We start from the raw sequence: 25342 nt of genomic DNA on the forward strand, positions 1-25342 counted from the left end.
TTGACACTCTGCTCCCTGAAGAGAGCATTTATGCCTAGACAGAAATGATATTTATGCAAAGAGGAAGAAAGGTTCCTGAGGTTTGAATAAGTAGGACATAATCCTTTCAGTGATTGCAACTCAGATAAAAATTCTCCACTTGGGTCAGGAGATCAAGAGAGACATTCTGGTCCAAGCGTAACCACCCATTAGCCCTAATACCTATACTAGCTTCCATAATGGGGGAAGCACGCCATTTTCTCTGATGGCTGGTGGGCCTTTCCTCTTTGTACCTCCATCCCACCTGCTTCCAACTTCCAGGGTGGGACATGGCATCATTCTCCTGACCCTAAGAGAATAATTGGGTTCTCCTGGAAGGAAGAATTCCCCAAGTGCAATCTGCGTCATTGAATCAGCTGAGAAAAAAAAAAAATAGAGACTTTGGACTTTGACCCCAGATTTAGCACTTCCTCCCCCCCCCACCACCTCAATTTCTCATCTGTAGAAGAGAGTCTTCAAGTAAACTCAACAAGCTTGCATTAAGAATTCATTCTATGTCAGGCACTGGGCTAAGCATTGGGAATACAAATACAAGCAAAAAAAGAGTAACACACACACACACACACAAAACCAGCCCCTGCCCTCAAGGAATTTACTTCCCTGTGGTAGGGAATATCATTACACATAAAAGAGACCTGAAAAGGGGAGAGGAGGAAAGTGCCAGCACTGGAGAGTGGTGGCAAAGTATATAGAGTCAGAAAAGGCAGGAGAGGATGAAGGATGAAGGATGATTGGCCTGATTCCTTCTTACTCTCTCCATCTGACTGCTCCTGGATTTCCAGGCGTTTCCACCATGGCTCAGTTACCTTCTCAGTCTCAAAGTTCTCTTGTTCTCTGAGGCACACAAAAAGAAGGGAAGCCCAGGAACTCTGAGCAGTTTTGTCTTACTTTTAGATGATTCCTAATTGTTAGGAAATAGGAGAGATAGATAAATGGATGAATGGGTAGATACGTATATGTAGATTTATAGATTAGTGTTTTATTAAGCAATTATTATTATTTCTAAATTATATGTATTTATCTATAGCTGGTTGTTGTCTATTGTACTCAAAGAGGGCCAAAATGGCACCACAGTGTTGCCTTTTGACTGGTACATAAATTGGATTTAAGTGAGGCAGACTCATACAAAGTCATCAGCCTCATTTTCTCTTCCACTCATTGAAATCCAGTGGCAAGACAAAAGTCAAGATGATGAATGGAGTTGGCCTTGTTTTTTTTTATGTTTACCTAAGTCCTGAGCCCTCCACTGGGCCTGTCTCAGCTGTCTTCATGACCTTGGAACAAATTGTTCTCATCTATACCTCCCACAAGGCTTCACATACCTGGGGTAGACCTCCCACCCCATCCCAACTCACTGACAGGTTTGAGGTCTATCAGCTACCCTCAACCAGGCTTGACCTTCCTGCCAGGATAATTTATTAAGCTGTGGCCACTTCTTAAAACCACAATGAGAGCTAGGTGGCAGGTGGACACCAAAAAAGGAAAGCAGCCCTAAAAAGGACTCAGCAAGTGCTCACCCCAGAGGGACAAGGAACTTATCTACTATAGACAATTCAGGGGAATGGGAAACCCCCCAAATTCAATTCTATTTGGTTTGCAAGTTTTATAACAGAGTTATATGTAATTTCTGTTTGTCAGAGGCAGATATTAAGGGACAATGAGGGTACAGAAGAATGTAGAAAGAGCAGAGGCATACTGGACTGGGATACACATTTGATATAATGAATTCTCTCAAATCAGAGACCTTGGCAAGCGAATAGGATAGAAACTTTAATCAATAATATCTTTTTGGTAACGGGGATGGCAATTGGCAAGAGATTAAATGACAATGTGGGGGATTGTAGGGTTAAAGTACCTGATCAGAGATAGCTTGATTAAGGAAATGATTGTAAAACCCTAGGATTAGTCCCCAAACTTACTACTTGATTATAGGCAAGTCACTTGATAGGTCAGCTAGATGGTGAGGTAGATAGAGTGCTGGGCTTGGAGTCAGGAAGAACTTTCTGAGTTCAAATGTGGCCCCAGAAATATACTTACTGTATGATTCTAGATAAGTCATTTACCCTGTTTGTCTCAGTTTCTTCATCTGTTAAAAAAAAGTTGGAGAAGGAAATGCCAAACCACTCCAATGTCTTTGCCAAGAAAATTGCAAATGGGTTCATGAATGGTCAAAACTGCATGCCAAAAGTCACTTGAAGACAGTCATGTGGCTTAGGAATGGAAGGAACCTTAGAAATCATCTGGTCCTTCATTTTATAAATGAAGGAAATGAAGCCCAAAGAAAGGACAAATCTCAGGGTCATATAGTTTATGTCAGAGTTGATCACTTCTGTGGCAGTGTGAAGTGTGAACACTAACTTAAGTACCTCACTGGATTGTGAAGACAGGATTAACTTTCCTTTGTCTACCTTTTGATTGAATCAACACAAGTTTGAATTGGGTGGAGGAGCTTGCAAACCACTTAGTGAATTCACACCTTACTTAGTGCTAGGTGAAAAGCCAGCAAGATACTTGAAGAGCTCCATCCTTTTTTCTAACTCAAAACAGTCAGAAATTTGTAAATTCTTTTAAGAATTCACACCCTCGGAAACTGTTTTCTCTTTTGGTGAGTATTCACCCCCTCCAGAAGGTGTGAACTGGTTCCCATGAATACTGCCCCCTGTGCAATGCTAGACAATTTGTAAACTGTGGTTGGCTTGTGAAAGGGGGAAGGGACAACTATAAAAGGCCCTGAATTTCTGGGGCTGAGGGGAAGTCTACTCCAAGAAGGAAGTTGACTTCAAGAAGGAATTGAACTTCAAGAAGTTAGTCAGCTTCAAGAAGAAGGTTGGCTCAAGGAAGAAAGCCAGCCTCAGGAATTATCTTCAGCTTGAGTCATTGTCTTGACCTGCCTCTTGGAGGGAACTTGGGTGAGTGGATAGCTGGTTTTCCCTTCCTGTCTTCTTTTTTGAAGTTCAACAAGTTCTGGCTGAGAAGGTTAATGTCTTCTCTACCCTTTTGTATTTCTCTACTTTCACTCTTTTGACCCCTTTTGTAAATAAAAGCTATTAAAGGTCACTTTGACTTTAAGCAATAATACTTTGAACTATATAGTTTAGTCAAACCCTTCATTTTAACCCTTACAGTAAGAGTTTGATGTGTTTCAACTTCAGTCCTCTGGTCTAATGTTGCTCATTACTTTGACCAAAGTTCTCAAATCTGCCCACATTTTCTCAGCATTACTATTGTTATCTTATAAATTATTCTTCTACTTCTATTCACTTTATTCTGTGTCATATCAGAGACCATCTCCCCAATTTCCTTCCATTATTTCTTATGGCACTTCTTCCATTAAATTAATATATTATAATTTTCATAGCTATTCCTCAGTAGGAGAATAGCCCCTTAGTTTTGATTTTCCAGAAAAGACATATTGAGCCAAACAGCTTGGAATAAATATGAGGCAGGGGGTAGTAAAAGTCAGATGAATGATTAAAAAAATAAAAGCCAAAAGAGTTCCAAAGAAGAAGTCACTCTGGGGTGGAGATGCCAGGGAGATATGATCAGATTTGCACCGGACTTTGAAGTGTGGACAGCATTCAGATAGGCAGAGCAGAGGAGTTCAGGGCCACCAGCAATATGGTATCAAAGAACACTGGGCCAGGTAGTAATCAGTTGACTCAGGATCTAGTTTCAGCTCTGGCACCAATTAAGTTGGAACTTAGCCTCCTAGGAATCAGTGCCTTTATCTGTTAAATGGGCATGATAACACCTGTCCTTTCTCCCTTGTACTTCACACACCCATTATGACCATCAAATGAGATAAGGATGTTTGTGAAAGATTTCTGAAGAGGCATAAAGTATTCTCCTAATGGATCTGGGTGATTATTATTTGTTACTTGACACCTCACTTTCTATTGGTTCACTGCTTTCAGTAGACAGGATGAAATGACTGTCATCTACTGACTTTGGATTGCACACAGAGCCTGACTTCTTTCTCTTGGCACAATATCTGGATCAGTGCCACTGTTTCAGGCTTCCTGTTGCTATGAAGATGTTCCCCATGAAGCATCTGTCTTCAGATCCCTGGCTACCCATTAAAAAGCTTTCCTTCCTCCTATGAGCCTCTACTTCTTGGAAAAGGATTTTTGAACCTAGAGAGGGCAAAAAAAAATTGCATCCCTAAACATAGACTGAGCACTATAGTGTGCAGGGTGTTCTGTTTATATGCCACTTGAACTGATGAGATATATTTTTAAAGATACTGGGTGCATTGAGGTGTTTAATCAGTGGATTAAGAGCCAAGTCTAGAGACAGGAGATCCTAGGTTTAAAGTTGACCTCAGACTTTTCCTAACTGTGTGACTCTGGGTGGGTCATTTAATCCCCATTGATTCTAAGGTGGAAAGTAAGGGTTTAACTTTAAAAACTTGAGTACATACATAATCCTATACATTTTGTTTTATGCATTCAAAAATCATTATTCTGAGAAAGGGGTCGATAAGTTTCACTAGACTATCTAATGGTTCAGGACATAAAAAGGGTATAAGTAATCTTGCACTAGGACAACTCTATAGCTTACCAATATATCAGTAAAAGAAGTAAAAGCAGACTGTGATTTGAGACTATAGCAGGGTTGAGGGGGGAGGCAGTATTCCTCTCTCAGACATGATGTCAGGCAACTATGTACAGAATCCAGACTGAATTTCATTTTTTTATGACTTCTTTTTTTTTTTTACCTAAAAGAGCCATTTCCCAGCTCTCTTAATGTGCCCCTGATGTTAAAGCTTTATTAATGGACAACAGATCATTGTGGAGAGAGAGTCTTTGAATCCTGAGATTCTCCTGCAAAAATCCCCCTGCCTCCCAAACAGCCTACTCAGGGATTTTTTAAAAAGGAAAACCCCAGAAAATTATGACTAGGATAAAATATGGCTGGCTTGATGGACTGCTGGGCTCAGTTTACTCTCCAAGGACTCTAAATTAACTTGGATTTCCAAGGCTGAAGATAAGTGGACCTTGTCCATCAACCACTTGAGTTAGGAGACCGGGGAGAAGGATAGAGGAAGAAGTTAAGGGAAAGGAATTTTCCTGCAGCAACCTACCTGTGGGGTCAGATTAAGTCTCCCAAGCAAAAAGACAGAAACCCATCCAGGATCAGAGCAACCCAGAATAGGAAGGATCCTTCAGGGTGATTCCATTTCCTGCCTCCAAGCATTGCCTCTATTAATTAACCAATCAACAGCATTTATTGAATACTTAGTATGTAAAAGGAACTGTAGCACATAAAAAATAAATAAAATATAGTTTCCTTCCCTCAAAGAGCTTACAATCTAACGATGGGTTTAACTTTAAAAACTTGGACTAAAATAGGACTAAGAGTTGCAATCAGGCACAGTGGAAAGATTACTGAGTTTGAAGTCAGAGGGCCAAGATTCAAATCCTGATTCTGACATTCCTTTTTTGGGGACTTTGAGCAAATCTGAGCCTCAGTTTCTTCTGTAAAATGAGGAGTTTGAACTGGATGGTCTCTGTGGTCCCTTTTGGATCCATGATCCTATGGGATTATATACAATCCAATACCAGACTGTATTTAATGAGTTACTTAATTTTAAAGTCTTTTAGACCAGAAGTGTTGAACATAAGGCTGGCTGTATGTGGTCTACAAAACTCCCACACACAGTCCCAAACCACACCAAAATATAATTGGGAAATATTTTTTAAATACAATGCAACATAGACAATATATTTTAAAACTAAGTCAATATGTGGCCTATAGGGATCCTTGTGTATAGTTAATGGCCTTATTTCTGCTTGGGTTTGGCACCATTGCTTTAGAACCAATGGTATCCAAAGTCAGGTTCTAGGCCCCCTGGGGGAATCATGGTCTGATCTGAGGATTATGCATTCAACCAATCATAGAGTAGAAAAATGAGCCCTATCCCATCCTTCCCACAATTGCCAATTGTAATTGTAAGACGTCTCCAGCACAACCACAGCTACCCTTACTCTCCAGAAGACTCCACTTCACACCTTCCCTTCCTGTGCAAAATCCAACCTCAAATCTTTGAAACCAGCATCATCCCCTCAGGCAATTGTAACCTTACCCCCTTCCCCAATCCCCCCACCCCAAAGCAACTTCACAAGAACCATTAGAAAAATTCTGAACTCTTCCCCTCAGCATACTACCTCCTACTCCCTATAAGCCCCTTCAAAGGGTGGGCTCTGCCCTACTGGACCTTCATCTGTGAATAAAAATCTCACTTCACTTTTCACTTAACAAATGAGTCCAGCAGGATGAGCAAGCACAGACAAGCTTCAACAGATAGCAAGTATTATTACATTATCTTTCCCCTCAATCCCATCTCTCTTCCAAATTTGTCCATTCCTGTGACCATCCTTCTAGTCACCCAAGGCCACCACAATTGTGGCGCCATCTTCTACTCATTATTTTCTCTCACTACACACATGAAACCAGTTGCCAGGTCTTATTATTCCTACTTCTACTCCTGTCCCATCTGTTTCTTTTTCTCCAGTTAACGCAACTCAGTTGAGCAGCCTGTCATTATCTCAACTGTTTTCCACCACTTCAAACTTCTCCCATTCTCAGGCCAAATGAGACACAGCTGCCAAAGTGATTTCCCAGAATTATGGGCCTGACCATGTCACATGCACTCCTCAATAAACTCCAGTGACTCCCTATTGCCCCTAGAACCAAATACTATTCCATATTTATTTCATCCCTTTAACAAGTTTTAATTTTTGTTAAATTTTATAATACACATAATTTTTTAAAAAATCAGTTCATGGCTTTATATTTATTTTGCTTCAAAAAGATTTCATTTGAAACGTATGATCTCTATTTGGAAGGATCATATAGTTGGGACATAGTATCTCTTTATTTTTTTATTTTATTTTGTACAAATTGAACTGTAACATGATTCATTTTCTTTCCCTCTCCTCTTCCCTCCCCTCTCCCAGACCCAATAAGCACTTCCAATGGATTATACAAATGAATATACATAATTATTATAAAAATATGCCTATATGATTTATATGGAAGTATACATATATCATTCATAAATACATAATTATGCTTATATTGGGGAGAGTGGGCTCAAAAACTTTTACTGATAGAAGTTTGGAGACTATTGGAAGAGTTAAGAAAAAGGGAAAATCAATGAAGATTAGAATACTCAGATATAAATTCATCTCATACCAGAGTGACCTAGACAATACAATTCCACAAATTTAGGTATTTAGTACTATGGGGGATACAAAGCTGAAGTAGACACCCTCAAAGAGTTTACAAGTTTTGGGGGTGATGGGTTAAGTACACACCAAAGTAACTATTTTAGAATTTTTGTAATTTGTAAAATTTATAAATTGTTCATTTGTAATTTATACAATTTTGGATGTAAAAAATGCCATATGAGAATTACAAAGTAATTGGGGGATTGGAGGAAAGAGAGATGGCAACTGTTAAATCTTTAAAGAGGTTCCACAGCCTCTGCAGGGATCCATAATTCTTCTTTTTGGAGTCTTACTGAAATGGAAAATCTCTTAATCTGTTCTTTGGGAGTGGAGAACAATTAATGAGCCTCCTTTATTTTAATACTTTCCCAGATTTAAAAATAATGAAGTCTTCCCAGCCTCACCTTTTTCTCTTCTAGGCTGAACCCCAGCTCCTTTGGCCTCCTTTCCTAAATATAGGGAAGAGGCGGTGTACAATGTATGGCCAGGAGATCCTGGCCTTTGTCTTCGGGGCTGATATTAGGCGCTGAGGGTCCCAGATTCCCCTCAGAGAGGCTCAGATGGGCACAGATGGGAAGGTTGATCCTGCCGCCGATTGTCTTTCTTCCTTGGAGATGATGGTGGACGAGTTAGACTCTCTGGGGCTGCCGTAGTTCCAGGCTCGGCTTCTCAGGGAGATCTTGAAAGTTAGTCAGCTGGATTAGAGAAAGCATGGGCATCTCCTGGGTCCGAAGAGCTGCAGAGGCATAGAAAACCTTAGAGAGCCATGGAGTCTGGACAATCCCTTCTCCGGCCTCTTGACCTGGAGACATTACTTGGTTCTCAAAAGTACCAACAGCCAAAGAGCAGTTTGGGCCCCCAGAGCAGTGAGCGCTTTCCGCAGAGGACTGAGGAATCTCTAGCCAGTGGAGTTGGGGCCCCTGGCCCCAGGCCCCTCCCACTAGTCTCAGCCCCAGCCCCAAGCACTCTATAACCTTTTGTTCACTAACACTGAGCCCTGGACCCTGGACTGGCAGGGCACTGATTTAGAAGCATTTCAGCCCAAGCTTGCAGAATGTTCGACGCGTAGAGTATTTAATCAATTCGTCTCTTGGGGAGTCCTTTCCTTCTGTCTCTCTTTCTCTATTTGCCCACACACCGGAGAAAGGGGGTGTCTTGGAGGGCATGCAAGCCTCTAGTTAGCAAATGTGTTAGGACACCTTTTTATTTCGTTAAACTCTTACCTTCTGTCTTAGTAAGGCCTAGGCGATAGGAATCAAGTGACTTGCCCAGGTTCACCCAGCTAGGAAGCATTTGAGACCAGATTTGAACCTAGGTTCTCCAAGTCTGGCAGTCTATCCTCTGTACTACCTACCTGCCCATAGGACCCTTAAAAAACAGTTATTGATGACTTTTGTTTTTAGAAAACCTAAATAACCCCCTTCAACCCTTTCCGAGAGGAGTCATCTCTTCCATCAAATTCTTTTCAAAAACAACTGCCTGATCGATCACATGGGTTGATGGGGATATGATTGGGGATATAGACTCTAAATAATCACCCTAGTGAAAATATCAATAATATGGAAATAGGTCTTGATCAACGATACATGTAAAACTCAGTGGAATTGCATGTTGGCTATGGGGGAGGAGAAAAGGGGAGAAAAAGAACATGAATCATATAATCATGAAAAAATATTCTAAATTAACTAAATAAAATTCTCTCAAAAAATCTTTTCAAAAAAAAAAAAAAAAGAAAAATATGAGAAAATTGAACAAAATCTATTCTTACAATGAAAAAGTCTGCCAGGCTGGACAATATTTCATGCATGCAGAGACAGCCCAGCCCCACCTCTACAAAAGAGGGGGAAGAACCTTTAAGAGCCAAGAAAGATTAAATTTGGTGAGCACAAATTTGCCATTAGAATTGTTAGGATGAAGTTCTAGAGCCAGGTTTGTTACTTCTTACTTGTGTAACCTGGGGAAGCACATTCCCTTCTCTTGTTTTTCATTTCCTCACCTTCAAAATGAGGGACTTAGACTAGAAGATTGAGATTTTCTCCAAGCTCTAAATCTTACGATTCCTATCATCTCCCAAAGAACTCATCTTTAGCATTGTATTAGTCCTGGAAAGATGATTGTGTTCATTTTATAGACAGATAGACTTGTATAAGGGCAGAGCAGCATTTAGATCACTGGTTTCCTACCCTATCCCATCCCCCAGTTCACTACTCTTACCACCCAATACAACTATCTCCCTTGTAGCATCAAAAAGGAGATTGAAGTTCAAGAATTGCCAGTCCTCCCACCCGGAGGACTCCAGTAACTTACAGATCCTCTTTCGGAGCTTCCTTTGCAGTAGCAACAGAACCAGGAGAACAAGTGGGAGCAACACAGTAGAGAAAATGATCAGGATCTGGGAGACACGGTTCTGATCTGGAGGAGAACTGAGGAAGAAAAGGGGAGAGAGGGCTGAAGAAGGGTAGGAAATGGGAAGAGCCCAGGAGAAATCTTGCTTATAATCAGAGCATTCTACAGCTTAAGAGTTGGGAAAGACCTTAGGATCTAGTCCAACCCTCTCATTTGGCCAAGGAAAAATGGAAGCACTGAGAGGTAAAGTCATTTGCCTATAGTCACATAGCTTGCTAGTAGTAACCAGGACTAGAATAACCCAGGCCTCTTTCTTTCTTTCTTTTTTTTAACCCTTACCTTCTGGCAAGGGCTAGGCAATGGGGGTCAAGTGACTTGCCCAGGGTCACACAGCTGGGAAGTGTCTGAGGCCAGATTTGAACATAGGACCTCCCATCTCTAGGACTGGCTCTTAATCTACTGAGCTACCCAGCTGCCCCCTCCCAGGGTTCTTTCTACCACACCATACTATGTGGATATGGCCACATGCTCAAGGTGGTCCAGCCACAGCCTGTGAGAACAGGATGTGTTCTCTATCAGAAATAGAATTGGATTAGGAACTGGGAAAAGGAAGAAAGGAAGGAAGGAAGGAAGGAAGGAAGGAAGGAAGGAAGGAAGGAAGGAAGGAAGAGAAGGAGGGAGGAAGAACAAAGGCAAAAACATCCAGCCCAATTAACTACTTCTCAATTGAGGTATCTGAAGGGGTGGGAGAAGAAGTGACAGATTGAAGTGATATATTGTCATATCTGATGTCCATATTTCTAAATGAGCAGACTGAGGAAAGGAAAGAAGGGAAGGAGAACAAATCCAATAGACTTCTCATGAATACTAAGTTCATTTTTAGGACAAGTGGACAAAGATGGAGAAGGATCCATAGAACTGATTTAAGAGGCCAGAGTGGCAAGAGTGGTACCTCTGAAAGAGATATGTACAGGTTCTTACTTCTCTTTGTTGGACTCATTGCTAGGAGGAATCAGGAGTGCTACTCCCGGGAATCTTCTCAGTGGTTCCTCTGAGTGGCTTTGTCTATTAGTAGCAGTTGTTCCTCCTAAAGTTGAAATTTTCTCTTTTCTTTTGGTTTGTGAGAACCAATCACCCACATCTACATCTAGGGCTATAGCTCTGATGGTCTCCCAAGTCTGTTGGTATGTACCTGGAATTATTTCTCTGAAATTTTCTCTGACTGTTATTGAAGGTCTGGGGGTTCCTGTAATATTTCTGGTGGTAAATGGAAGTATTCCAGCATTCACAATTGCCTCATTTAACCCATTTGTTCTTCTAATGGTTGATCTCCTTTCTCTAATGGTTCCTACGATAGTTTTTGTTCCTGCTCTTGTTCCCAAGACCAAACCACCTTCCATTATGTTTAATGTTCCTTTGGCTTCTGTAGTCTGCCCTTCTGGAACTGGTTCTGCTGCTCTTGTGGTCTTTATGACCCAATCACCAGTACCTGGGATTATTAATCTAATTGTTCCTGGAATCTGTATACCTTTGCTTGAAATGTGTGCTGGTGGTTGAGTGACTCTAGCTAAGGTTAGAGTTCCTCTGATCATTCCTGCCTCTTCTCCTTTTGCAACCAGAGTTGTGTCAAGATCCTGTCTGCCTGAAGCTGGAATTGTTCCTCCAAGAATTCCTGGACTAGGTCTACTTGTAACTGAGGTGATTATTCCAATGTTTTCTGAGGCCTTGGTGATTATGGTTGGAGTTGTATGTCCTCTGCAAATTTCTGCCCCCTGTCCTTTTATAACGAGGGTTGTATCAAAGGCCTGACTCCCTGGAGCTGAAGTTGTTTCAATAGTCTTTGGAACCTGTCCACTTGTAACTAGAGTTGTTCCACTGGTTCCTGGTTCCTGGGTAACTTCAGTTAGAGTGTTCTTTCTTCCACTGGTTCTTGCCTCCTGTCTCTCTGTGAACAAAGCTGTGTCAAGGTGCTGTCCATCTATAACTGAAGTTGTTGTTCCACTGGTTCCTGGTGCCTGGGTAACTTCAGCTACAGTGTTCTTTCTTCCACTGGTTCTTGTCTCCCATTCCTCTGTGAACAAAGCTGTGTCAAGGTCCTGTCCACCTGTAACTGTAGTTGTTGCTCCAGTGATTCCTGGTGCCTGGGTGACTGCAACTGGAGTGGTATCTCTTCTACTGGGTCTTGTCTCCCATCTCTCTGCAAGTAGGGTTGTGTCAAGTTCCAGTCTACCTATAACTGAAGTTGTTGTCTCAAGGGTTTCCATAGTCTGGCTTCTGGTAGCCAAAGCTGTCCCAGGGATGAGGCTTGACGGAATTGTGAGGTTGGCAGAGCCTACATGAAAATTGGTTTGAGATGTTGGGAAAGAACACAGGCTAATTAATGACAATGTTTGTATTTGCATTTTTAGAGGCTACTTTCAGTTGGCTGGAAGCTATTAAACTAACTACAGTCAAGCTAAATATTACATCAGCATTACATCAGTAGGCATGTGGGCTAAAATAAAAATTCCAGAGAAGATCAATATGGTCTCTAGTTCAGGACAGACCAGGGCAAAAGTGGAAAGTGGGCAGTCATCTCCTCTTTCTATTATCTGATCTCATGTTCCACGATTCCCTCTTGCTCAATTATCAGCTGACTTCCCAGAACATATGGTCCAGAACTCTCCTCAAGCCTTTCTGACCCAGAAATGCTCTACCCCTCAAATTTATCCACTTCTCCTCCCCTCACCCCTAACCACTCCTTTCATATTCTCATTCCTTAATTCCACAGCTGGTAGTCAGTTGTTGGGAAGAAAACTCTTTATGAAACAAATCTACAACTCTATGAATAACTGTTAGACTCAAGAGTAGAGGTCCCCAAGCTTTTTACACTGGAGGCCAGTTCACTGTCCCTCAGACCATTGGAGGGCCAGACTATTAAGAAACAAAACAAAACTATGAATAAATCTGTATACTGCTGTCTGGGATGGTGGAGGCTGCAGCACTGGCTGTGATGGGCCTGTCACATCTTGCACCGCCACCACTATAAGGGGTAGCAGTACACACAGTGTGGAATCCCCTCCCCCAGATCGCTGCTCACCATGCTGACATCTTCCATTGTGCAGCCACATAATCCTTTGTGTGGCGCCTCGTTCTCCTTCAGTTACTCTCAGAACAAGGAACCATGCAAAAGATTATGTCACTGGAAGTAGTACTCTATGTGAGTGCAGCTTCAATTTGCAGCACCCCCACATACAGTTCTCCTCTCACTGACCACCAATGGAAGAGGTGCCCCTTCCTGAAGTGCAGTGGGGGCCAGATAAATGGCCTCAAGGGGCCACATTTTGGGGACTCCTGCTCAAGAGGAAACTGTGATTTCTAGGAGAGAGAGTGGGCACTGGAGTCCAAACACTTGAGTCTAAGTCCAGATTATGACATTTACTAGTGTGTGACCATAGACTAGTCATTCAGCCTTAGTTTCCTGATTCGTGAAATGAGGACTATCATGCTTACTTCATAGAGAGCCCTGTGCTCTACCCCCACACCACCTAGCTGCCTTTGGTGTCCAGGTTGGAGTAAATTACCAACTCTAAACTCTAATTCTATGATGCCAGTCTGAGAGGAGGGAGTGCAAAGTACATAAAGCCTAAGTTGGAGTCAGGGAGCCCTTGTTTCATATCTGGTCTCAGACAAAACATGTGTGTACATGCATATGTATAACACATATATGTGGTGTGCGTGTCTATGTGTACATATATGCATACATGTATACACATATAGAAATATCACAGAGAAAATGGATTATTAGATACAAAAAGAACAACAAAAAATAGATATGCCAGACACCTGAGAGGAGTTAGTTCTCAAGGGTGAGCATTACATTTATCTGAGCTTTCTTGGACAGAGAAGCCCAAAAAGGGAAGCATTGGATTAGAGAGCTCCCATTGTCAGGACAAAGGAAAACTACACAATCAACTGGAAGGACTATTTTTTCCTGGATGTTGAATTCTCAGATGCTTCACCTCATGTGCCACTTGCATCCTTTCTGTTGCAACACACATGCATTTTGGGTGCTCACTATCCCCAAGATGACAGACTGCCTCACACTCACTGGAGGTCTTAAGGACCCCTCCTCTGTTCCCTTTTCTCTCCTTTTTTTTAAACCTTCTAGCTTAGAATTAGTACTGTGTATTGGGGTTCCAAGGCAGAAGAGCAGTAAGGGTTAGGCAATGGGGCCTAAATGACTTGCTTAGGGTCACACAGCTAGGAAGTATCTGAGGCCACATTTGAACCCAGGATCTCCTGTCTCTAGGCATGGCTCTCAATATACTGAGTCACCCAGCTGCCCTACCTTTTATCTACTTCTTAAACTCTCCCCTCCCCCCCATTTCTGTCTGATGAGCTCAGTGCAAGTACACCCTACATAATGTTATCCCACCCAACCTAGTGAATTCTTTGTAACCAAAAAGAGTTGTAAAGTCACACCCTGTAGTAATATGGATCTTGAAGATGGTCCCTCCCTCCTGTTCCTGGGCAATTCCTCCATATTCGGATTAGTAAAGAATAGAGAAAAGGACTCATCAAAACACAGTTGCTGGATACACTCAGGAGAATTCTCCAGGTAAAAGGAGAATAGATTCTGAAAGGTTGAGGGTTTCCTGAACAATGGAATCTCTTCTTGGTCCATTCTCCTAATTTAAGCTTTAATAAATTATCTTTTAAGAAGAATACCTCTCACATTTATGATATTATTGCTATGGAATTAACTGCCCTCTACATCCCAAAACTGGGGCTGGAAGGAAACACAGATATCCATCCAGTCCCCTCATTTTGGAAATGAGGGAAGTAGAGCTTCCAGACATTTTCTCTCACACAATCGTAATGGTAGTCAGCATCAAAGGCAAGAATTGAATCTAGACCCTGTTTCCCAAACCAGTACTTTTCCCACTGAACTATGTCTGTTTTCATTAAGGCTGTACCTGTAGAGATGGTCAGATTCATGCTGGAGAAGAGCATATCTGTTCTAGGCCCAATGCCACAGCGATAGTACCCAGCGTCTTCAGGTGCCAACTGGGCCAAGGTCACTATAAACATGCCCTGGCTGGGGAAGTCCACGAGAGTCACTCGGTCCTGGTAGCTCTGGCTGATGAAGATGTTGGTGGAGATAATGGTATGACAGACCCTCTGAGGGAGGGACAAGCGGCACCAATATTTCCTCTGGTGTTTGTTGACTGGTGTGGGGGTATAATGGCACTCAATGGTGACCATTCCCCCAGGGTCCCCAACCACCAATCTCGGACATTTCAAAGCAGTAGTAGCTGGGGGGTGAGAGGGAAAGAGAAGGGGAGAAGTAGATGAGCTACATTTTATTTTATTAAAATTATTTTAAAGTTAAATTAATTTTATTCAATAAACAAAAATTATTTCTTTCTTCTACACATATACCCATGTGGGGGGAAAAGAAAAGGAAAACAAAACTTTGTAATAGATATGCATTGTCAAGCAAAACAAATTTATCAGTCTTTTTTAACCAAGGGGGGAGAGGAGAGGGAGAGAGAGAGAGAGAGAGAGAGAGAGAGAGAGAGAGAGAGAGAGAGAGAGAGAGAGAGAGAGAGAGAGAGAGAGAGAGAGAAGGGCCTGGATCATACAGAAATTGTTTATAATGTATTTGCCCTTCAGGACAGTGATTCACCCAACCCATAGGAGCAAACACATGCTTATCCCCTCTAAGCCTGGGATCTGTCAACTCATTTACTTTTTTTTTAAACCTTAACTTCAATCTGAAAATCAATTCTGAGTATTGGTTCCAAGGCAGAATAGTGGTAAGGTAGTGGTGTTTAACTGACTTGCCTAGGTTCCACAGCTAGGAAGGGACTGAAAGCATATTTGAACCCAAGACCTTCCATTTCTAGATCTGGATCCACTGAGTCACCTAGATGCCTTTCTTGGTTTGCTTCTAAAAGTATCAAGCCAAGAGCTTCATGGTAGAAGAAATGATATAAATGGATAAGCCAAGAGTTGACTGCAGGAAAATGAGGGGATGCCCTTCAATTGGGGAATGGTTGAACAAATTGTGGTATATGTTGGTGATGGAATACTGTTGTGCTCAAAGGAATAATGAACTGGAGAAATTCCATGTGAACTGGAACGACCTCCAGGAAGTGATATAGAGTGAAAGGAGCAGAATCAGGAGAACATTGTACACAGAGACTGATACACTGTGTCACAATTGAATGTAATAGACTCCTCTATTAGCAACAATGAAATAATCCAGGACAATTCTGAGGGACTTATGAGAAAAAATGCTATCCACATTCAGAGAAAGAACTGTGGGAGCAGAAACACATAAGAAAAACAACTGCTTGATCACATGGTTTGATGGAGATATGATTGGATATGTAGATGCTAAATGATCACCCTGTTGCAAATATTAATAATATGGAAATTATAGGTTTTGAACAATGATACACATAAAACCCAGTGGAATTGCTTGTTGGCTCCGGGAGGGAAGAGGGAAGAGGGAAAGAACATGAATCATGTAACCATAGAAAAATCTTCAAAACTAATTAATTAAAAAAACTTTTAAAGAGCTGACTGCAATTATGATGTTCATCAGAAACCTCTTAAACTTTGCAGATTGACTTTGGGTGCAGGCAGGATGGGGCTGTAGGCACAGACAATCTGAATATTTTAGGATTCTAAGACTTACCCCCAGACTCTTACTTACCTTGAAACAAACATAAGATGAAGAGGGGGATCACTTTCCATCCTGCCCTGAGGTAAGTGCCCTGCAAAAATCATTGCACAGGAAATGTGACCTAGCACCTGTGACCTGAGAACAGGCAAATGAATGAATTGGGGCTTTTTTTTAAGGGAGAATTTGCTCACTACTCCACAGTTTCCTCAGCTATAATGGAGTGGGACTGGTTTGGGGATTCTTAATCTGGGTCTCTGAATTGGTTTTTCAAATAACCATATTTTTGCAAGTATTTCAATATAATTGGTTTCTTTTGTAATTCTTTGTATTTTATTTTATACATTTAAAGCATCATTCCAAGAAGGTCTTCCTAAGCCCGTGTTGGTGAACCTATGGCACATGTGCTAGAGCATACAGGAGAGGGCTGCCCACTTCCCCCTCTCCATGTACACCTAAGGACATTTCTCATATCACTTGTCCCTCTGCCTAGCAGTTCAAGGGAAGTGCATATTCCCCTCCATGTCTGGAGTAAGGTGGGGGGGGGGGGCTCACATATATTGTGAGGGTTGTAGTTTGGGTACTCAGTCTCTAAAAGGTTTGCCATCAGTGCCCTAGGCTTTGCCAGATTGCCTAAAGGGTCTATGACTATAAAAAAGCTTAAGAATCCCTGGCCTAGATAATCTTAAAAGTTCCTTCCAGTTCTTCTCCCTTTAGGCATTTGTCCTGAATGGTTCATGCCTTAAAGTTCAGCTAAAGTCTCCATTGACCCTGAGCAGACAGTATGTGCCTTCTCCTCTGAGATGTCTCTGAGATATATTATTCTCTGTCTCCATCTCTTTGTCTCTTTCTCCTCTCATCCTCTCCCTCTCTCCTCTCCCTCTTCTCTGCCTCCCCCTCTCTATATGTTATACACATGTGTGTACATGTATATATCCATGCCAGGAATATACCCGGTTATTTACATGGTGTCTCTCCTAGCAGAATGTGAACTCTTTGAGGATAGGAACTCTATTTTTGCTTTTCCATCTCCATAGCATAGCACAGCCTAGCATACAATAAGTGTTTAATAATGCTTGTTGGCTAAAAAACTGACTGGCTAATGGATGGACCAGTATGAGTGGGAAATTAATGGGAATTGCCCTCTCTGAAAGAGAATTCTCTCTCGAGAATATCTCATGTCTGCCTCCTTCTCTCCAAACATACAATTATCACTCTCATCACCTTTCTTCTATAAGTGAAAAAGGGGAAAAAAAGCATTTTTGAAGCTCTTACTATGTGCCAGGCACTGTGTCAAGGGCTTTACAAATATTATCTCATTTGATCACCTGGACTATTGTAATAGCATCCTCTCTGGTGTCCCTGCTTCCCTGTTCTCGCCTATCAATCCTTTACACAGCTGTGGAATTAATTTTCTTTCTTTCTTTAAAAAAAAAAATTCCTGGGGCAGCTGGGTGGCTCAGTGGATTGAGAGCCAAACCCAGTGATAAGAGATCCTGAGTTCAAATCTGTCTTCAGACACTTCCTAGTTGGGTGACCCTAGGCAACTCACTTAATGTTACCCTATTGCCACTTTATTATTACTATTATTATTATTATTATTATTTAATATTACTATTACCCTTACCACTCCTCTGCCTTAGAACTGATTTTTTAGTAAGTTAGTTATCAGTTGGTTAAAAAAATTTTTTTTAATTTAAACCTGACTTTGTCTTAGAATCAATACTAGATATCAGTTCCAAGGCAGAAGAGTGGTAAGGGCTAGGCAGTTGGGGTTAAGTGGCTTGCCCAGGGTCACATAGGAAGTGTCTGAGGTCAAATTTGAACCCAGGACCTCCCAACTCCAGATCTGGCTCTCTATCCACTGAACCACCTCTCTGACCCTGGTTTTATTTTCCCAAAGCACAGATCTAACTGACTGTGTTAAACTTGTGCTCAAGAACTTCTGAGGTTCCCCTATTGCTTCTAGGACAAATGCAAATTTATCTGCTTGGCACTTAAATCCTTTCATAATGTTGCTTTAGTCTATCTTTTCAGAGTTAGTTCATGTTTTTTCCCTCATGCACTCTATGTTTTAGCCAAACTGACCTCCTTGTTGTTTCCCTGTGATATTCCTTCATGGAGCATCAAGCTTCTACACAGGCTGTCCCTCGTGTCTATGATATCCTCCCTTCTCAATGAACCCCACCTCATGGCATGTAGGTGGCCAAATGGATAGAGCACTGAGTTCAAATCCAGCCTCAGATGCTTCCTAGCTGTGTAACCCTGGGCAAGTCACTTAACTACCTCAGTTTCCTCACCTGTAAAATGGGGATAATAACAGCACCCATCTCAGGGTTGTCATGAGGATCAAATTTAGATAATATTTGTAAAGTACTTAGCACAGTGCCTGGTACATAGTAGATGCATCATAAAACTTTGTACCTTCCCTCTTCTCTTCCCTTCCTTCAAAGTTTATGCTACCTCCTAGGAGAGGCTTTTGTAGACTCTCCACAGGTATTGCTTCTTTCTTCCCCCAACAATGACTTTGGATCTATTTTCTATATACTTTGTATTTACTTATCACTGCACAGTTTTATCTCCCTGACCCTCCACCCCCAGAGTGTAAGGTCCTTGGGCAGGGACTCTAGCCTTCCATCTTTGCAGTCCAAGCACCTAGCGCAATATAGGATTAGAATAAACACTTCCTGGATTGTTTTCCTGTGACTATCATTAATACCTTCCTCCATGGTCACAGAGATTCTGGCTTCCCATCATCTCCCAGTTTCTATCTTCAGAAGACATATGCTGACTCTTCTGTGTTCTCAGACAGTTCTCCTCTCCCTTACTGCTCCCCCAGGGCAGACCCATTTCCTTCTAGATAAGAGGAATTCTCTTGGGGAGAAATTCTATTTTGCTGTTATGAGATACTACTTAGCCATTCTGCCACAGGAGATTAAAAAAAAAAGAGACTGGGGTCAGGCAGATATCAAACTATGCAATGAGTTCAGGTCCTATTCAATTCCCTCCTTAAGTCTTTGGATGCCTAAGGAAGTAGGCTCACCTGTCCCCTGTCTAATTCCCTCCACATCTTCTATTCACTTCAATTGACTTCTCTGACTTTCTATAGCATTCTAATACATTCAAATACATATAGATATACATTTTAAATCCTTACTTTCTTTCCTGGAATCAATACTAAGTACTGGTTCTAAGACAGAAGAGTAGGAAGAGATAGAAAATTGGGGTTAAGTGACTTGCCCAAGATCACACAGCTAGGAAATATCTGAGGCCAGATTTCCTCAGATTCTTTTGATTGTTTTCTCATTGCTCTTTTGCTGTGTAGAGATTGCAGTGTCCTTATGGGTAGAGACTAAGTCTTAGACTGTCCTATGTCCCTACAGAGCCCAATAACACACTAAGCATGTAGGAACTCAAGAAGTACATGCTGGATAGATTTACATCTGGTCTAAGATAATCCCCAAGGATTCAAGATGAAAAATGCCATCTGGTGGGGTCTGAATACAGATTGAAATATACCATATTTAATTCTTCTTCTTCTTTTGGTTCTAATTCTCTTCCATATAATGACTGGTATCGAAAAATGTTTAACATTATTGCTCATGTAAAATCTATATCAGATTGCTTGCTGTCTCAAGGAGCAGGAGAATTTGGCTCAAAATTTAAAAAGAAAAATTAAAGTTACAAATTATTTTACATATTATTGAGGAAAAAATAAAATATTATTTTTAAAAAATTTACAACTGGGTAGAACCTGCCAGAGTTCAGTTTTCATTAGCACAGCCTTTAAAAATCCAAGGTCAGGGGGCAGCTGGGTAGCTCAGTGGATTGAGAGTCAGGTCTAGAGATGGGAGGTCCTAGGTTCAAATCTGGCCTCAGACACTTCCCAGCTATGTGACCCTGGGCAAGTCACTTAACTCCCATTGCCTAGCCCTTACCACTCTTCTGCCTTGGAGCCAATACACAGTATTTAACTCCAAGAGGGAAGGTGAGGGTTTAAAAAAAATCCAAGGTCACCAAACTTGGCTCTGGATAAGAATTGAAAAAATGTACTGCCTTATCCTCTTTGCAAAGGTGGAGCACTCTAGGTGTGGTATATAACCTCTACTCTCCAACACAGCTGATATGTTGGTTGCTCTGGGCAAACTGCCTTTTCCCCTCTTTCCTAACAGGAAGGGAAGAGGACAAGGATATGTTTAGAATTGAAGGTGATGTGAAATTAAAAAATATCAATGATATAAGATTAAGAAAAAGAGTCCAAATTTACCTCCAGCATATGAAAAAGCACTGACCCTGTATAAGTCACTTATCCTCTCTGTGGCTCAGTTTCCAAAATCTATAAAATGAGGCCATTGGGTTCAATTTTGTCTATGGTCCCATCCTATAATCCTATGATTTTTGTACCTGGATTATTGCTTCATAAATTTTGTAGGATTGGCTTAACTCTATTTCACCTAATAAACTTTTTTTTTTCCAAACCCTGACCTTCTACCTTAGAATAAATATTGTGTATTGGTTCCAAGGCAGAAGGAGGTTAAGTGACTTGGGCAGGGTCACACAGCTAAGAAATGTCTGAGGCCAAATTTGAACCTGGGACCTCCTGTCTCTAGACCTGGCTTTCAATGCACTGAGCTACCCAGCTGTTCCCTTACCCCCAAGTAAACTTAAAAAAAAAAAACCCCAAAAACCCTTACCTTCTGTCTTAGAATCAATATTGTGCATTGGTTCCAAGGTAGAAGAGTGGTAAAAGCTAGGCTACAGGAGTCACATCTCATGTCCAGGGTCACTTAGGTAGGAAATGTCTAAGTCCAGATTTAAACCCAGGACCTCCAGACTCCAAGGCTGGCTCTCTATCCACTTAGCCACCTAGCCTTCCCACCCCATCCTTGCAGCCCAATAAACTTTGAAAAAGGACTAAAAACACAATGCTTAGTGACCCTTTATGATTTAAGCCAGACAGGAAGCAGGGGTAATAAGGAAATACACATAAATCTGAAGAACTTAGGGAAGAATGTCTTTTCTATATTTTGGTCTAGACCAGAGTTGGGAGACTTTGTAGCCCTGAGAATTACCACAAGTTTCAGGGGCATGCATACCCAATAGACTTAATGAATTCTCAGAAGCGCCAGAAGGTAGGGAGAATGAAGAAAGGCCAGTGGGCGGGGGGGGGGGGGGGGGGGGGGCGGGGGCTGGAGATACAGACAGACGACAGAAACAGAGAGAGACAGACAGACAGATACAGAGACAGAGACAGAGAGAGACAGAGAGACAGAGAGAGACACAGAGAGAGAAGCAGGGGGAGAGAAGAAAGATGGAACAAAGGAATGAAGAAAGCGTAAAAAAGAAGAATGGGATGGGATATTCCTGCCCCCTCCCTTTTCCATTTGGAAAGGGTGGGGGTTTCACCCAAAGTAACCAACATATGAGCTGTTTTGGAAAGTGTATGCAATATGCCACACCTACACCTATAGTGCACCACCTCTGCATTTTTTTCCAGGGCCAAGTTTGATGACCTTGGATTTTTAAAGGCTGTGCTAATGGAACATGAACTCTGCGGGATCAACCTAGTTGTAATTCTATAGAGCAGATAGGAAAAGAAGGAAAGAGAAAGAGAGGAGGTGAAGAGAAGAGAGAAAAAGCTGACTTTGAACAGTAGTCCTGAGCCATAGTTGGCCACCCCTTGTCTAGTTTCTTTTCTCTCAGAGTCCCTGAGAGATGTCAGGTGTAGGAAGGTAATTGGGTTCATTATAAATTCCCTATGTCCCTCTGTCTATGAACTACTTTTAGTTCAAGTCATACAGTACTGGGCACAGGTTGAGTAATCCTCAAATGAAAGAGAAGTATTAGGGGTCAACCTGTTTCCCTTTAATCCTTGTCTTGTTTCAACTTTGAGTTCTGATTCAGCAGATTTTCTACCTGCTTATTGTACTGATCTCAAAGGCCAGAGCTGGGGATAGATTCCTTCACAATTCTCCCCCCACTCCCGGCTCCAGCTACCCCAGTTAATCTCCCTATGCCAATAAGGGCTGACTTGGCAGATGCTGGGGCCAGAGTATCTTTACTTGGTTTCCCTATTACTCTACAAAGTCCAAATTTGGAGCAATCTCTGGGTTAATGAGAGCAATGAGATCCTGTGGCAGGGCAATGAGGAAGAATGATATTCCATGAGATCAAAAGCCTCTCTAGAGGATTATTAGGCCTGAATGGAGTCCAGAAGGATAAAACTATTCAAGGGAATATCTCCAAGTACTCTTAATGCTTGAGAAGATAGGGTAGAAATGGCCTTGAGGAAAAATTCTCTCTTGGTGAAAAGGGAGCCTTGACTCAGAATACACTTAGGATTGAGAGCTCTTCACTGGAACATAGAACATTGTTAGAAATGTGAGATACCTGCCCATTCCACCCCAACTCAACACAGGAAATCATCAGTGCAGCCAAGAAATAGGTCTCATCTACCCTCTCTGGGCACATTCCTCCAGTATGGCCTTTAAGAATATAGTCTATGTCCTAATCATCAGTTATTAGGTATTTGTTAGAGATGAGGAGGAGGAGGAGGAGGAGGAGGAGGAGGAGGAGGAGGAGGAGGAGGAGGAGGAGGAGGAGGAGGAGGAGGAGGAGGAAGAAGAGAAGAAGAAGAAGAAGAAGAAGAAGAAGAAGAAGAAGACAACAGCATTTGTAGACTTTATGGTTTATAGAGCACTTTCCTCAGGTTGACCACAGGATGGAAAATTTTTATCCACAGAAACTCATTAAAACTGGTTACTAAAGAGTAAAACAGCTGCATCCTCACTATAAGCCAAGCTCTGTGCTAAGCACTTTTGCAGTTTTAAAGAAAAAATGGAATCCCTGACCTCAAGAAGTTTATATTCTAATGGGAGATACACCATATTTTTAAATAGATAAGGTTTATATGAGATACAAATAGGCCCACATCTATGGGGGACTTCAATTATAGGTTCCTTGAAATACTGAAGGATGAGCAAATGTTCTAAGCATTATCCAGATGTCCCAGGATATAAATGGCACAAGTATTCTTTTCCCTGTTGTACAGCTGAAGAAACTAAGCTTCTTTCCATATCCCCATTTGGGAAAGTTTTCCTAAATAATGATGTTATCCTGAGGCTCTGCCTGTACTATCTTGGACCTCTAAACCTATTAGAATCATGCATTTAAAACCAGAAGAGATATTAGAGGTTATCTGGTCCATCCTATCACTTAGTTTTATTTATAAAGAAATAGAGGTCTCAGACCTGTTCCAATGGCTTGCCAAGTTCTCAGAGATAATAATTTAGTGGCAGAGTGAGGAACTGAACCCAAACCTTCTGACTCCAAATTTTCTCCCCTCTCTACTAAATACCTGGTTCTCTCTCTCTCTCTCTCTCTCTCTCTCTCTCTCTCTCTCTCTCTCTCTCTCTCTCTCTCTCTCTCTCTCTCTCTCTCTCTCTCTCTCCCTCTCTCTCTCTCTCTCTCTCCCTCTCTCTCTCCCTCCCCACCCCTTCACCTCTTTGTCCCAAGGTGTTTGGCAAAACTCTATTATTGTCAAGGGGAAGAATAAGAAAGAGAAGCCATGACCTAAAATCCTTGAAACCTCTACCTCAGTGGCTTGATCTCAAGGGAATGTGCTGGCCTGCCCTGGGGAAGCAATGATCCATCCTGTCTGGAGGGCCCCCTAAAGACTTTTCTGTATGCCAACATCTTTGCCCATGAACTGAAATACCTGGGAAGGAAACCATCAGTGTTCACTCACCCCTTCTCCTCTGGGCTGAAAATGGTCGTTCCCTTCCATTTGAGGTCAGGAATCAAGAGCACCTGTATCTCTCCCTTTCCTCCTTTGAGACTCAGATACCTAGATGTCTTCCTCAGATCTGGAGATGGAGCTGAGTTTTAATGGGTGGGATGATGGAAGCTGCTAGAATATATTCAGGAACAAGTCTGACACTCTCACTTGCCCAAGCTCTGTCTGTCTATTCCTCTTCTCCAGATGGAAAGAGCTGCTCTTAGTCTGGCATTTAAAGCTTTCCTGGCCAAGAAGGCAATTCCTCTCTTCCCCCTCCCCAACCAAATGAATGATGCAACAATATGGGCATTGAAAGAGGGAAACTTCAAGATCTGAGAGAGGAATTCCCCTGTCATTTGTCTGTCCATCATATACCCCAGATTTGGAGCTGAAAGGGATTTTAGAAGTCAACTGAAGATACTGAGCCCTGGGAGGTTTAGTGACTTACTCAATCACTCAGCCAGTAATTCCAGAGGTAGTTTATAGGTTTTGTTTTGTTTAGTATCAGTTTTAAGGCAGAAGAGAGATAAGAGCTAGGCCACTGGAGTTAAGTGACTTGCCCAGGTTCACAAAGCCAGGAAGTATCTGAGGCCAGATTTGAACCCAGGTCCTCCCAACTTCAGACCTGGAAGATCTAACCACTTTGCTACCCAGCTGCCCTGGAAGTGGATTTTGAACCCAGGCCTTCCTGACCCCAGATATAGCATTAGCCTCTATGCCACGGTGTTCTGATTGACCCATCCTAGGGAGATAACTTGATCTCCTCTCTGGAATAAATTGCTATTGACCAAGTTTGACCTTCTGCTCATACTCCCTTGTCAGCTAGTTATTAAGCATTTATTAAGCACCTACTATGCACCAGATACTACTAAGCACCGAGGATATCAAGAAAAGCAAAGGAGAGTCCCTGTATGGAGGAGCTCACAGTCTAATGGGGGAAGAGAGCAAGCAAACAAATATGAACAAATGGACTATCTCTAGAACAATAGGGAATAATTGACAGAAGCAAGACATTAGGATTAAGAGCAATTCAAAAAGGGCATCTAGGTGACTCAGTAGATAGAGCACTAGGTCTGGAGTCAAGAGAACCTGGGTTTAAATCTAGCCTCAGATACTTCTTAGCTATGTGACTCAGGGAAAGTCACTTAACCACTTTTGTCTAGGGCTATTACTAGGGCAGAAAGTAAGAAAGAGAGCAGTGCCCAAGCAGTTGGGTGTGAATTTATACCTAAGACAGGGGATGCTATAGTAAGATGCTAAGACATATAGTATACA

At 41.9% G+C, this 25342-nt stretch overlaps 1 protein-coding gene across 1 annotated transcript; it reads right to left on the reverse strand.

Annotated features, from left to right (window-relative positions):
- Nucleotides 1-6897: 6897 nt before the first annotated feature.
- Nucleotides 6898-24157, reverse strand: FCAMR (Fc alpha and mu receptor). Its single transcript, XM_007481293.2, has 6 exons — nt 24038-24157; nt 16324-16384; nt 14576-14914; nt 10599-11949; nt 9579-9694; nt 6898-8007 (listed from the first exon to the last, which is right to left on the reverse strand). Exons 1-6 carry the CDS (start codon nt 24074-24076, stop codon nt 7901-7903), a joined length of 2013 nt encoding a protein of 670 aa, XP_007481355.1. The 5' UTR covers nt 24077-24157; the 3' UTR covers nt 6898-7900.
- Nucleotides 24158-25342: the final 1185 nt, after the last annotated feature.

The sequence above is a fragment of the Monodelphis domestica genome, chromosome 2 (assembly GCF_027887165.1).
Source record: "Monodelphis domestica isolate mMonDom1 chromosome 2, mMonDom1.pri, whole genome shotgun sequence".
In the NCBI taxonomy this organism is placed as follows: Eukaryota; Metazoa; Chordata; class Mammalia; order Didelphimorphia; family Didelphidae; genus Monodelphis; species Monodelphis domestica.